General features: G+C 54.6%; 1 protein-coding gene across 1 annotated transcript in view; it reads left to right on the top strand.

The window, feature by feature from the left end:
• LOC123774536 (insulin receptor-related protein) overlaps positions 1-13,543 on the top strand; it is an 879,124-nt gene that overhangs the window by 414,199 nt on the left and 451,382 nt on the right. The window contains exon 6 of the mRNA XM_069303789.1: positions 9,558-9,840. Within this exon, the coding sequence (XP_069159890.1) occupies positions 9,558-9,840 (283 nt within the window). The remainder of the gene's footprint in view (positions 1-9,557; positions 9,841-13,543) is intronic.

Raw genomic sequence — 13,543 nt, 5'->3', positions numbered from 1 at the left:
AAGAAAAAGAGGCGATATGATCACGACGTTCAAAATAGTAAAAGGAATAGATAAAATTAAATTGATAGGGAAGAATTTCTGAGACCCGGAACTTCAAGAACAAGAGGTCATAGATTTAAACTAACAAAACAAAGCTGCCGGAGAAACATAAGAAAGTTCACTTTTGTAAAGAGAGTGGTAGACGGTTGGAACAAGTTAGGGGAGAAGGTGGTGGAGGCCAAGACCGTCAGTAATTTCAAAGCGTTATATGACAAAGAGTGCTGGGAAGACGGGACACCACGAGCGTAGCTCTCATCCTGTAACTACACTTAGGTAATTACACAGAGAACACCAGGTAGCAAAACCAAAACTCTGCCCCCAACTGAAACGCAAAAGTCATCCAGTGTCCTCCCGCAGAGCACCCTGGTCCAGCAGTGTACCCACCACCCTGGTCCAGCAGTGTACCCACCACCCTGGTCCAGCAGTGTACCCACCACCCTGGTCCAGCAGTATACCCACCACCCTGGTCCAGCAGTGTACCCACCACCCTGGTCCAGCAGTGTACCCACCACCCTGGTCCAGCAGTATACCCACCACCCTGGTCCAGCAGTATACCCACCACCCTGGTCCAGCAGAGTACCCACCACCCTGGTCCAGCAGTATACCCACCACCCTGGTCCAGCAGAGTACCCACCACCCTGGTCCAGCAGTGTACCCACCACCCTGGTCCAGCAGTGTACCCACCACCCTGGTCCAGCAGTGTACCCACCACCCTGGTCCAGCAGTGTACCCACCACCCTGGTCCAGCAGTGTACCCACCACCCTGGTCCAGCAGTGTACCCACCACCCTGGTCCAGCAGTATACCCACCACCCTGGTCCAGCAGTGTACCCACCACCCTGGTCCAGCAGTGTACCCACCACCCTGGTCCAGCAGTGTACCCAACACCCTGGTCCAGCAGTGTACCCACCACCCTGGTCCAGCAGTGTACCCACCACCCTGGTCCAGCAGAGTACCCACCACCCTGGTCCAGCAGTGTACCCACCACCCTGGTCCAGCAGTGTACCCACCACCCTGGTCCAGCAGTGTACCCACCACCCTGGTCCAGCAGTGTACCCACCACCCTGGTCCAGCAGTGTACCCACCACCCTGGTCCAGCAGTGTACCCACCACCCTGGTCCAGCAGTGTACCCACCACCCTGGTCCAGCAGTGTACCCGCCACCCTGGTCCAGCAGTGTACCCACCACCCTGGTCCAGCAGAGTACCCACCACCCTGGTCCAGCAGTGTACCCACCACCCTGGTCCAGCAGTGTACCCACCACCCTGGTCCAGCAGTGTACCCACCACCCTGGTCCAGCAGTGTACCCACCACCCTGGTCCAGCAGTGTACCCACCACCCTGGTCCAGCAGTGTACCCACCACCCTGGTCCAGCAGTGTACCCACCACCCTGGTCCAGCAGTGTACCCACCACCCTGGTCCAGCAGTGTACCCACCACCCTGGTCCAGCAGTGTACCCACCACCCTGGTCCAGCAGTGTACCCACCACCCTGGTCCAGCAGTGTACCCACCACCCTGGTCCAGCAGTGTACCCACCACCCTGGTCCAGCAGTGTACCCACCACCCTGGTCCAGCAGTGTACCCACCACCCTGGTCCAGCAGTGTACCCACCACCCTGGTCCAGCAGTGTACCCACCACCCTGGTCCAGCAATGTACCCACCACCCTGGTCCAGCAGTGTACCCACCACCCTGGTCCAGCAATGTACCCACCACCCTGGTCCAGCAGTGTACCCACCACCCTGGTCCAGCAGTGTACCCGACACCCTGGTCCAGCAGAGTACCCACCACTCTGGTTCAGCAGTGTACCCACCACCCTGGTCCAGCAGAGTACCCACCACCCTGGTCCAGCAGTGTACCCACCACCCTGGTCCAGCAGTGTACCCACCACCCTGGTCCAGCAGAGAGCCCACCACCCTGGTCCAGCAGTGTACCCACCACCCTGGTCCAGCAGTGTACCCACCACCCTGGTCCAGCAGTGTACCCACCACCCTGGTCCAGCAGTGTACCCACCACCCTGGTCCAGCAGTGTACCCACCACCCTGGTCCAGCAGTGTACCCACCACCCTGGTCCAGCAGTGTACCCACCACCCTGGTCCAGCAGTGTACCCACCACCCTGGTCCAGCAGTGTACCCACCACCCTGGTCCAGCAGTGTACCCACCACCCTGGTCCAGCAATGTACCCACCACCCTGGTCCAGCAGTGTACCCACCACCCTGGTCCAGCAGTGTACCCGACACCCTGGTCCAGCAGAGTACCCACCACTCTGGTTCAGCAGTGTACCCACCACCCTGGTCCAGCAGAGTACCCACCACCCTGGTCCAGCAGTGTACCCACCACCCTGGTCCAGCAGAGTACCCACCACCCTGGTCCAGCAGTGTACCCACCACCCTGGTCCAGCAGTGTACCCACCACCCTGGTCCAGCAGTGTACCCACCACCCTGGTCCAGCAGTGTACCCACCACCCTGGTCCAGCAGTGTACCCACCACCCTGGTCCAGCAGTGTACCCGCCACCCTGGTCCAGCAGTGTACCCACCACCCTGGTCCAGCAGAGTACCCACCACCCTGGTCCAGCAGTGTACCCACCACCCTGGTCCAGCAGTGTACCCACCACCCTGGTCCAGCAGTGTACCCACCACCCTGGTCCAGCAGTGTACCCACCACCCTGGTCCAGCAGTGTACCCACCACCCTGGTCCAGCAGTGTACCCACCACCCTGGTCCAGCAGTGTACCCACCACCCTGGTCCAGCAGTGTACCCACCACCCTGGTCCAGCAGTGTACCCACCACCCTGGTCCAGCAGTGTACCCACCACCCTGGTCCAGCAGTGTACCCACCACCCTGGTCCAGCAGTGTACCCACCACCCTGGTCCAGCAGTGTACCCACCACCCTGGTCCAGCAGTGTACCCACCACCCTGGTCCAGCAGTGTACCCACCACCCTGGTCCAGCACTGTACCCACCACCCTGGTCCAGCAGTGTACCCACCACCCTGGTCCAGCAATGTACCCACCACCCTGGTCCAGCAGTGTACCCACCACCCTGGTCCAGCAATGTACCCACCACCCTGGTCCAGCAGTGTACCCACCACCCTGGTCCAGCAGTGTACCCGACACCCTGGTCCAGCAGAGTACCCACCACTCTGGTTCAGCAGTGTACCCACCACCCTGGTCCAGCAGAGTACCCACCACCCTGGTCCAGCAGTGTACCCACCACCCTGGTCCAGCAGTGTACCCACCACCCTGGTCCAGCAGAGAGCCCACCACCCTGGTCCAGCAGTGTACCCACCACCCTGGTCCAGAAGTGTACCCACCACCCTGGTCCAGCAGTGTACCCACCACCCTGGTCCAGCAGTGTACCCACCACCCTGGTCCAGCAGTGTACCCACCACCCTGGTCCAGCAGTGTACCCACCACCCTGGTCCAGCAGTGTACCCACCACCCTGGTCCAGCAGTGTACCCACCACCCTGGTCCAGCAGTGTACCCACCACCCTGGTCCAGCAGTGTACCCACCACCCTGGTCCAGCAATGTACCCACCACCCTGGTCCAGCAGTGTACCCACCACCCTGGTCCAGCAGTGTACCCGACACCCTGGTCCAGCAGAGTACCCACCACTCTGGTTCAGCAGTGTACCCACCACCCTGGTCCAGCAGAGTACCCACCACCCTGGTCCAGCAGTGTACCCACCACCCTGGTCCACAAGTGTACCCACCACCCTGGTCCAGCAGAGAGCCCACCACCCTGGTCCAGCAGTGTACCCATCACCCTGGTCCAGCAGAGTACCCACCACCCTGGTGCAGCAGTGTACCCACCACCCTGGTCCACCAGTGTACCCACCACTCTGGTCCAGCAGTGTACCCACCACCCTGGTCCAGCAGTGTACCCGACACCCTGGTCCAGCAGAGTACCCACCACTCTGGTTCAGCAGTGTACCCACCACCCTGGTCCAGCAGAGTACCCACCACCCTGGTCCAGCAGTGTACCCACCATCCTGGTCCAGCAGTGTACCCACCACCCTGGTCCAGCAGTGTACCCGACACCCTGGTCCAGCAGAGTACCCGACACCCTGGTCCAGCAGAGTACCCACCACCCTGGTCCAGCAGAGTACCCGACACCCTGGTCCAGCAGAGTACCCACCACCCTGGTCCAGCAGAGTACCCACCACCCTGGTCCAGCAGAGTACCCACCACCCTGGTCCAGCAGAGTACCCGACACCCTGGTCCAGCAGAGTACCCGACACCCTGGTCCAGCAGAGTACCCGACACCCTGGTCCAGCAGAGTACCCGACACCCTGGTCCAGCAGAGTACCCACCATCCTGGTCCAGCAGAGTACCCACCACCCTGGTCCAGCAGTGTACCCGACACCCTGGTCCAGCAGTGTACCCACCACCCTGGTCCAGCAGTATACCCACCACCCTGGTCCAGCAGAGTACCCACCACCCTGGTCCAGCAAAGTACCCATCACCCTGGTCCAGCAGTGTCCCCGACACCCTGGTCCAGCAGTGTACCCACCACCCTGGTCCAGCAGTGTACCCACCACCCTGGTCCAGCAGTGTATCCATCACCCTGGTCCAGCAGAGTACCCACCACCCTGGTCCAGCAGTGTACCCACCACCCTGGTCCAGCAGTGTACCCGACACCCTGGTCCAGCAGAGTACCCACCACCCTGGTCCAGCAGTGTACCCACCACCCTGGTCCAGCAGTGTACCCATCACCCTGGTCCAGCAGAGTACCCACCACCCTGGTCCAGCAGAGATCCCACCACCCTGGTCCAGCAGTGTACCCACCATCCTGGTCCAGCAGAGTACCCAACACCCTGGTCCAACGATGTACCTGCCACCCTGGTCCAGCAGTGTACCTATCAGCCTGGTCTAGCGGTGTACCCAACACCCTGGTCCAGCAGTGTACCCACCATCTTAGTCCAGCAGTTTATCACCCTGGTCTAGCAGTGTACCACCCTGGTCCAGCCGTGTACCACCTTGGTCCAGCAGTGTACCACCCTGGTCTAGCAGTGTACCACCCTGGTCCAGCAGTGTACCACCCTGGTCTAGCAGTGTACCACCCTGGTCTAGCAGTGTACCTCCCTGGTCTAGCAGTGTACCTCCCTGGTCCAGCAGTGTACCCACCACCCTGGTCCCGCAGAGTACCCATCACCCTGGTCCAGCAGAGTACCCATCACCCTGGTCCAGCAGTGTACCCACCACCCTGGTCCAGCAGAGTACCCACCACCCTGGTCCAGCAGAGTACCCACCACCCTGGTCCAGCAGAGTACCCACCACCCTGGTCCTGCAGAGTACCCACCACCCTGGTCCTGCAGAGTACCCACCACCCTGGTCCAGCAGTATACCCACCACCCTGGTCCAGCAGTGTACCCACCACCCTGGTCCAGCAGTAAACCCATCATCCTGGTCCAGCAGTATACCCATCACTCTGGTCCAGCAGTATACCCATCACCCTGGTCCAGCAGTGTACCAAACACCCTGGTCCTGCACTGTACCCAGCAACCTGGTCCAGCATTGTACCCACCATATTGGTCCAGCAGTGTTCCAAATTGGTCCAGCCGTGTACCACCTTGGTCCAGCAGTGTACCACCCTGGTCCAGCAGTGTACCCAACACCCTGGTCTAGCAGTGTACCCAGCAACCTGGTCCAGCATTGTACCCACCATATTGGTCCAGCAGTGTTCCAAATTGGTCCAGCCGTGTACCACCTTGGTCCAGCAGTGTACCACCCTGGTCCAGCAGTGTACCTCCTTGGTCCAGCAGTGTACCACCCTGGTCCAGCAGTGTACCTCCTTGGTCCAGCAGTGTACCACCCTGGTTCAGCAATGTACCACCCTGGTCCAGCAGTGTATCACCTTGGTCCTGCAGTGTATCACCCTGGTCCAGCAGTGTACCACCCTGGTCCAGCAGTGTATCTCCTTGGTCCAGCAGTGTACCACCCTGGTCCAGCAGTGTATCACCTTGGTCCAGCAGTGTATCACCCTGGTCCAGCAGTGTATCTCCTTGGTCCAGCAGTGTACCACCCTGGTCCAGCAGTGTATCACCCTGGTCCAGCAGTGTATCACCCTGGTCCAGCAGTGTATCTCCTTGGTCCAGCAGTGTACCACCCTGGTCAAGCAGTGTACCTCCCTGGTCCAGCAGCGTACCACCCTAGTCCAGCAGTGTATCTCCTTGGTCCAGCAATGTATCTCCTTGGTCCAGCAGTGTACCACCCTGATCCAGCAGTGTACCTTCTTGGTCCAGCAGTGTACCTCCTTGGTCCAGCAGTGTACCACCTAGGTCCAGCAGTGTACCACCCTGGTCCAGCAGTGTACCTCCTTGGTCCAGCAGTGTACCACCCTGGTCCAGCAGTGTACCACCCTGATCCAGTAGTGTACCTCCTTGGTCCAGCAGTGTACCACTTAGGTCCAGCAGTGTACCACCCTGGTCCAGCAGTGAACCTCCCTGGTCCAGCAGTGTACCACCCTGGTCCAGCAGTGTATCTCCTTGGTCCTGCAATGTACCACACTAGTTCAGCAGTGTACCACCCTGGTCCAGCGGTGTACAACCTTTGTTCAGCAGTGTACCACCCTGGTCCAGCACTCCCTGGGGCTTTATAAGCTATAGTTATGATTTTCCTATCTTGCCAACTTGCCTGAGTAACTTATACTCAGACCGAGTATAAGTTACTGTCCCAAGACGTGGTACTAAATGTCTCAAGACGTTGAACTAACTGGTCCCAAGACGTGGTACTAACTGTCCCAAGACGTGGAACTAACTGTCCCAAGACGTGGTACTAAATGGCCCAAGACGTGGTACTAACTGTCCCAAGACGTGGTACTAAATGGCCCAAGACGTGGTACTAACTGTCCCAAGACGTGATACTAAATGTTCCAAGGCGTGGTACTGAATGTCCCAAGACGTGGAACTAACTGTCCCAAGACGTGGAACTAACTGTCCCAAGACGTGGTACTTAATGGCCCAAGACATGGTACTAACTGTCCCAAGACGTGGAACTAACTGTCCCAAGACGTGGAACTAACTGTCCCAAGACGTGGTACTAAATGGCCCAAGACGTGGTACTAACTGTCCCAAGACGTGGAACTAACTGTCCCAAGACGTGGTACTGAATGTCCCAAGACGTGGAACTAACTGTCCCAAGACGTGGTACTGAATGTCCCAAGACGTGGAACTAACTGTCCCAAGACGTGGTACAAAATGTCCCTAGACGTGGAACTAACTGTCCCAAGACGTGGTACTAACTGTCCCAAGACGTGGTACTAACTGTCCCAAGACGTGGTACTAACTGTCCCAAGACGTGGAACTAACTGTCCCAAGACGTGGAACTAACTGTCCCAAGACGTGGTACAAAATGTCCCTAGACGTGGAACTAACTGTCCCAAGACGTGGTACTAACTGTCCCAAGACGTGGAACTAACTGTCCCAAGACGTGGAACTAACTGTCCCAAGACGTGGTACAAAATGTCCCTAGACGTGGAACTAACTGTCCCAAGACGTGGTACTAACTGTCCCAAGACGTGAAACTAACTGTCCCAAGACGTGGAACTAACTGTCCCAAGACGTGGTACAAAATGTCCCTAGACGTGGAACTAACTGTCCCTAGACGTGGAACTAACTGTCCCAAGACGTCGTACTAACTGTCCCAAGACGTGGTACTAACTGTCCCAAGACGTGGTACTAACTGTCCCATGACGTGGAACTAACTGTCCCAAGACGTGATATTAAATGTCCCAAGGCGTGGTACTGAATGTCCCAAGACGTGGAACTAACTGTCCCAAGACGTGGTACAAAATGTTCCAAGACGTGGAACTAACTGTCCCAAGACGTGGAACTAACTGTCCCAAGACGTGGTACAAAATGTCCCTAGACGTGGAACTAACTGTCCCAAGACGTCGTACTAACTGTCCCAAGACGTGGTACTAACTGTCCCAAGACGTGGTACTAACTGTCCCATGACGTGGAACTAACTGTCCCAAGACGTGGTACTAACTGTACCAAGACGTGGTACTAACTGTCCCAAGACGTGGTACTAACTGTCCCAAGACGTGGTACTAACTGTCCCAAGACGTCGTACTAACTGTCCCAAGACGTGGTACTAACTGTCCCACGACGTGGTACTAACTGTCCTAAGACGTGATATTAAATGTCCCAAGGCGTGGTACTGAATGTCCCAAGACGTGGAACTAACTGTCCCAAGACGTGGTACAAAATGTCCCAAGACGTGGAACTAACTGTCCCAAGACGTGGAACTAACTGTCCCAAGACGTGGTACAAAATGTCCCTAGACGTGGAACTAACTGTCCCAAGACGTGGTACTAACTGTCCCAAGACGTGGTACTAACTGTTCCAAGGCGTGCTACTAAATGTCCCAAGACGTGGTCCTAAATGTCCCAAGAAGTGGTACTAAATGTCCCAAGACGTGGTACTAAATGTCCCAAAGCGTGCTACTAAATGTCCCAAGACGTGGTCCTAAATGTCCAAAGAAGTGGTACTAAATGTCCCAAGACGTGGTACTAAATGTCCCAAAGCGTGGAACTAAATGTCCCAAGACGTGGTACTAAATATCCCAAGACTTGATCCTAAATGTTTCAAGATGTGGTACTAAATGTCCCAAGACGTGGTACTAACTGTCCCAAGACGTGGTACTAAATGTCTCAAGACGTGGTACTAACTGTCCCAAGACGTGGTACTAAATGTCCCAAGACGTGGAACTAACTGTCCCAAGACCTGGTACTAAATGTCCCAAGACGTGGAACTAAATGTCCCAAGACTTGGTACTAAATGTCCCAAGACGTTGTACTAATTGTCCCAAGATGTGGTAGCAAATGTCCCAAGAAGTGGTACTAAATGTCCCAAGGCGTGGTACTAAATGTCTCAAGACGTGGTACTAAATATCCCAAGAAGTGGTACTAAATGTCCCAAGACGTGGTACTAAATGTCCCAAGCCGAGGTACCAAATGTCCCAAGACGTGGTACTAAATGTCCCAAGACGTGGTACTATATGTCCCTAGACGTGGAACTAAATGTCCCAAGACGAGGTACAAAATGTCCCAAGACGTGGTACTAAATGTACCAAGAAGTGGCACTAAATGTCCTAAGACGAGGTACCAAATGTCCCAAGCCGAGGTACCAAATGTCCCAAGACGTGGTACTAAATGTCCCAAGACGTGGTACTAAATGTCCCTAGACGTGGAACTAAATGTCCCAAGACGAGGTACAAAATGTCCCAAGACGTGGTACTAAATGTCCCAAGAAGTGGCACTAAATGTCCCAAGACGAGGTACCAAATGTTCCAAGACGTGGTACCAAATGTCCGAAGACGTGGTACTAAATGTCCTAAGAAGTGGCACTAAATGTCCCAAGACGAGGTACCAAATGTCCCAAGACGAGGTACCAAATGTTCCAAGACGTGGTACCAAATGTCCCAAGACGTGGTACTAAATGTCGCAAGATGTGGTACTATAGTCTCAGTCTGAACTATATTTCCATTGGATAAAAAAAAAGTTTAATAACAACTCAGGGACTACTTTCACCTCTGGGACACCTGGGCCACCTGGGCTACCTGAACCACCTGGGCCACCTGGACCATCTAGGCCACCCTGGCCACCTGGGTCACCTGAGCCACCTGGACAACCTGGGCCACCTAGGCCACCTGGGCCACCTGGACCATCTAGGCCACGTGGGCCACCTGGACCACGTGGGGCCACCTGGACATCTGGGACACCTGGACCACATGGACCACCTGGGCAATACTGGATTACTTTGCATCCCATCCTCTTCAACCCTTACTTATTCAGCTGAAGGTTTGCATTGCATTATTTATCTGTGATCCTCCCTTGTTTCACCCCACCGCCGCCCCCCCACCGTGTTCCAATATCACATATACCAGTAGTACCAGTACCCCAGTACAAGTACCCTAAGTGCAGTGCCCCAGTACAAGTACCCTAAGTGCAGTGCCCGGGTTCAAGCACCCTTAGTGCAGTGCCCCGGTTCAAGCACCCTTAGTGCAGTGCCCCGGTACAAGTACCCTTAGTGCAGTGCCTCGGTACAAGTACCCTAAGTGCAGTGCCCGGGTTCAAGCACCCTTAGTGCAGTGCCCCGGTTCAAGCACCCTTAGTGCAGTGCCCCGGTACAAGTACCCTTAGTGCAGTGCCCCGGTACAAGTACCCTTAGTGCAGTGCCCCGGTTCAAGCACCCTTAGTGCAGTACCCCAGTACAAGTACCCTTAGTGCAGTGCCCCGGTTCAAGCACCCTTAGTGCAGTGCCCCGGTACAAGTACCCTTAGTGCAGTACCCCAGTACAAGTACCCTTAGTGCAGTGCCCCAGTACAAGTACCCTTAGTGCAGTGCCCCGGTACAAGTACCCTTAGTGCAGTACCCCGGTACAAGTACCCTTAGTGCAGTGCCGCAGTACAAGTACCCTTAGTGCAGTACCCCGGTACAAGTACCCTTAGTGCAGTACCCCGGTACAAGTACCCTTAGTGCAATGCCCCGGTACAAGTACCCTCAGTGCAGTGCCCCGGTACAAGTACCCTTAGTGCAGTGCCCCAGTACAAGTACCCTTAGTGCAGTGCCCCGGTACAAGTACCCTTAGTGCAGTACCCCGGTACAAGTACCCTTAGTGCAGTGCCCCAGTACAAGTACCCTTAGTGCAGTGCCCCGGTACAAGTACCCTTAGTGCAGTGCCCCGGTACAAGTACCCTTAGTGCAGTACCCCGGTACAAGTACCCTTAGTGCAGTACCCCGGTACAAGTACCCTTAGTGCAGTACCCCGGTACAAGTACCCTTAGTGCAGTACCCCAGTACAAGTACCCTAGTACAAGTACCCTTAGTGCAGTGCCCCGGTACAAGTACCCTTAGTGCAGTGCCCCGGTACAAGTACCCTAGTACAAGTACCCTTAGTGCAGTGCCCCGGTACAAGTACCCTTAGTGCAGTGCCCCCAGTACAAGTACCCTAGTACAAGTACCCTTAGTGCAGTGCCCCGGTACAAGTACCCTTAGTGCAGTGCCCCGGTACAAGTACCCTAGTACAAGTACCCTTAGTGCAGTACCCCGGTACAAGTACCCTTAGTGCAGTACCCCGGTACAAGTACCCTTAGTGCAGTGCCCCAGTACAAGTACCCTTAGTGCAGTACCCCGGTACAAGTACCCTTAGTGCAGTGCCCCAGTACAAGTACCCTTAGTGCAGTACCCTGGTACAAGTACCCTTAGTACAGTACCCTAGTACAAGTACCCTTAGTGCAGTGCCCCGGTACAAGTGCCCCGGTACAAGTACCCTTTGTGCAGTGCCCCGGTACCAGTACCCTTAGTGCAGTACCCCAGTACAAGTACCCTAGTACAAGTACCCTTAGTGCAGTGCCCCGGTACAAGTGCCCCGGTACAAGTACCCTTAGTGCAGTACCCCGGTACCAGTACCCTTAGTGCAGTACCCTAGTACAAGTACCCTTAGTGCAGTACCCTAGTACAAGTACCCTTAGTGCAGTACCCTAGTACAAGTACCCTTAGTGCAGTACCGCAGTACAAGTACCCTAGTACAAGTACCCTTAGTGCAGTACCCCAGTACAAGTACCTTTAGTGCAGTGCCCCGGTACGAGGGTACCGGGGAGAGAGGAATGGTGGGGAGGACTAGGAGACAGGGGGAAGGTTGTCTGTGGCTCAGCAACGCTCACGCGTTGCTGAGCCACAGCAACGTGTGGCCGGAAACAGCTAGTCTATATAAATAAAAATGTAAATTTTGTTTGTTTAAATTCGCTAATTTCCGAAAGTTCTTCACCGATTGCTTTGAAATTTTGACACAATGTTCCATTCACATCCGAGCGTGTTTTAATATACATACTATATAGATGTCACGTCTGTAATGGGAAAAAACAAGCTTTTTAGAGAGAAAAACTGTGCTTTTCATGTGATTTTCACGCGAGGGAAATCTTCGAAACCTCTTCAGAGATTGCTTTGAAATTATGACACAACATTGCTTTCGAATAGACGCGTGTTTTTATATACTACTATATTAATGCCACACCAGTGACAGATAAAAACATGTTTTTTTTTTTAAATACAGCGCCATGTGTTGCATGCAATAGCAACATATGCTATACTAAACATGTTACGATTCCATTTCAATGTTTCTGATTGCATTGACAAATTTAATTTTCATAGATTTTGATATGTTTTCATTTTGATTTAATTATTTTATGTGACATTGCGTTGCAATTGAGCTGTTATGTTTACCATACCATTCATTTCGTGAGCATTAGTATAGATGCCACACCTGTGACAGATATAAACATGCTTTTGTTTTGAAAAATAGTGCTATCTGATGCACGTATGAGCAACACACGCTATTCTAAATATGTTAGGATTCCATTTCAATGTTTCAGATTTCATTGATAAATTGAATTTTCATAGATTTTTATTTATTATATTTTAATTTAATTATTTTGTGTGACATTGCATTGGAATTGAGTTGTGTTGTTTACCATTCCATTCATTTCATGAGTATAGATTATTTTTTTATTTTTTCATTGTTTTTCATTTCATTTTTTAACTGTTTGTCTTATATTTCATTGATGGAAAGATCAGATCATTTGATGTTCCCAATTTTCTAATGGGAACATTAGATCATTTCGGAATGCATCGGACGAGGCATTGGGGATGGTGGGGAAGACAAGGTGACGGGAGTTGAGGATGGAGAGGAGGACATGGGGACAGGGGAGGGGGTAATGATGGGGAGGACGAGGGGACAGGGGAGTGGGGGAAGGTGGGGAGGACGAGGGGATGGGGAAGGGGAGGGATGGTTGGGAGGACGAGGTGACAGGGGAGTGAGGAATGGGTGGAAGGACGAGGGGACTGGGGAAAGAGGAATGGTGGGAAAGACTGGGAGACAGGAGAAGGTTGCTGTGGTTCAGCAATGTTCATACGTTGCTGAGCCACAGCAACGCATGGCCGGGTACAGCTAGCTGAGCCACAGCAATGCATGGCCGGGTACAGCTAGCTGAGCCACAGCAATGCATGGCCGGGTACAGCTAGCTGAGCCACAGCAATGCATGGCCGGGTACAGCTAGCTGAGCCACAGCAATGCATGGCCGGGTACAGCTAGCTGAGCCACAGCAATGCATGGCCGGGTACAGCTAGCTGAGCCACAGCAATGCATGGCCGGGTACAGCTAGCTGAGCCACAGCAATGCAAGGCCGGGTACAGCTAGCTGAGCCACAGCAATGCATGGCCGGGTACAGCTAGCTGAGCCACAGCAATGCATGGCCGGGTACAGCTAGCTGAGCCACAGCAATGCATGGCCGGGTACAGCTAGCTGAGCCACAGCAATGCATGGCCGGGTACAGCTAGCTGAGCCACAGCAATGCATGGCCGGGTACAGCTAGCTGAGCCACAGCAATGCAAGGCCGGGTACAGCTAGCTGAGCCACAGCAATGCAAGGCCGGGTACAGCTAGCTGAGCCACAGCAATGCATGGCCGGGTACAGCTAGCTGAGCCACAGCAATGCAAGGCCGGG

The sequence above is a fragment of the Procambarus clarkii genome, chromosome 51, assembly GCF_040958095.1.
Source record: "Procambarus clarkii isolate CNS0578487 chromosome 51, FALCON_Pclarkii_2.0, whole genome shotgun sequence".
Taxonomy (NCBI): Eukaryota; Metazoa; Arthropoda; class Malacostraca; order Decapoda; family Cambaridae; genus Procambarus; species Procambarus clarkii.
The sequence above is the reverse complement of the archived record's forward strand: the minus strand, read 5'-3'. Positions and strand labels throughout refer to the sequence as shown.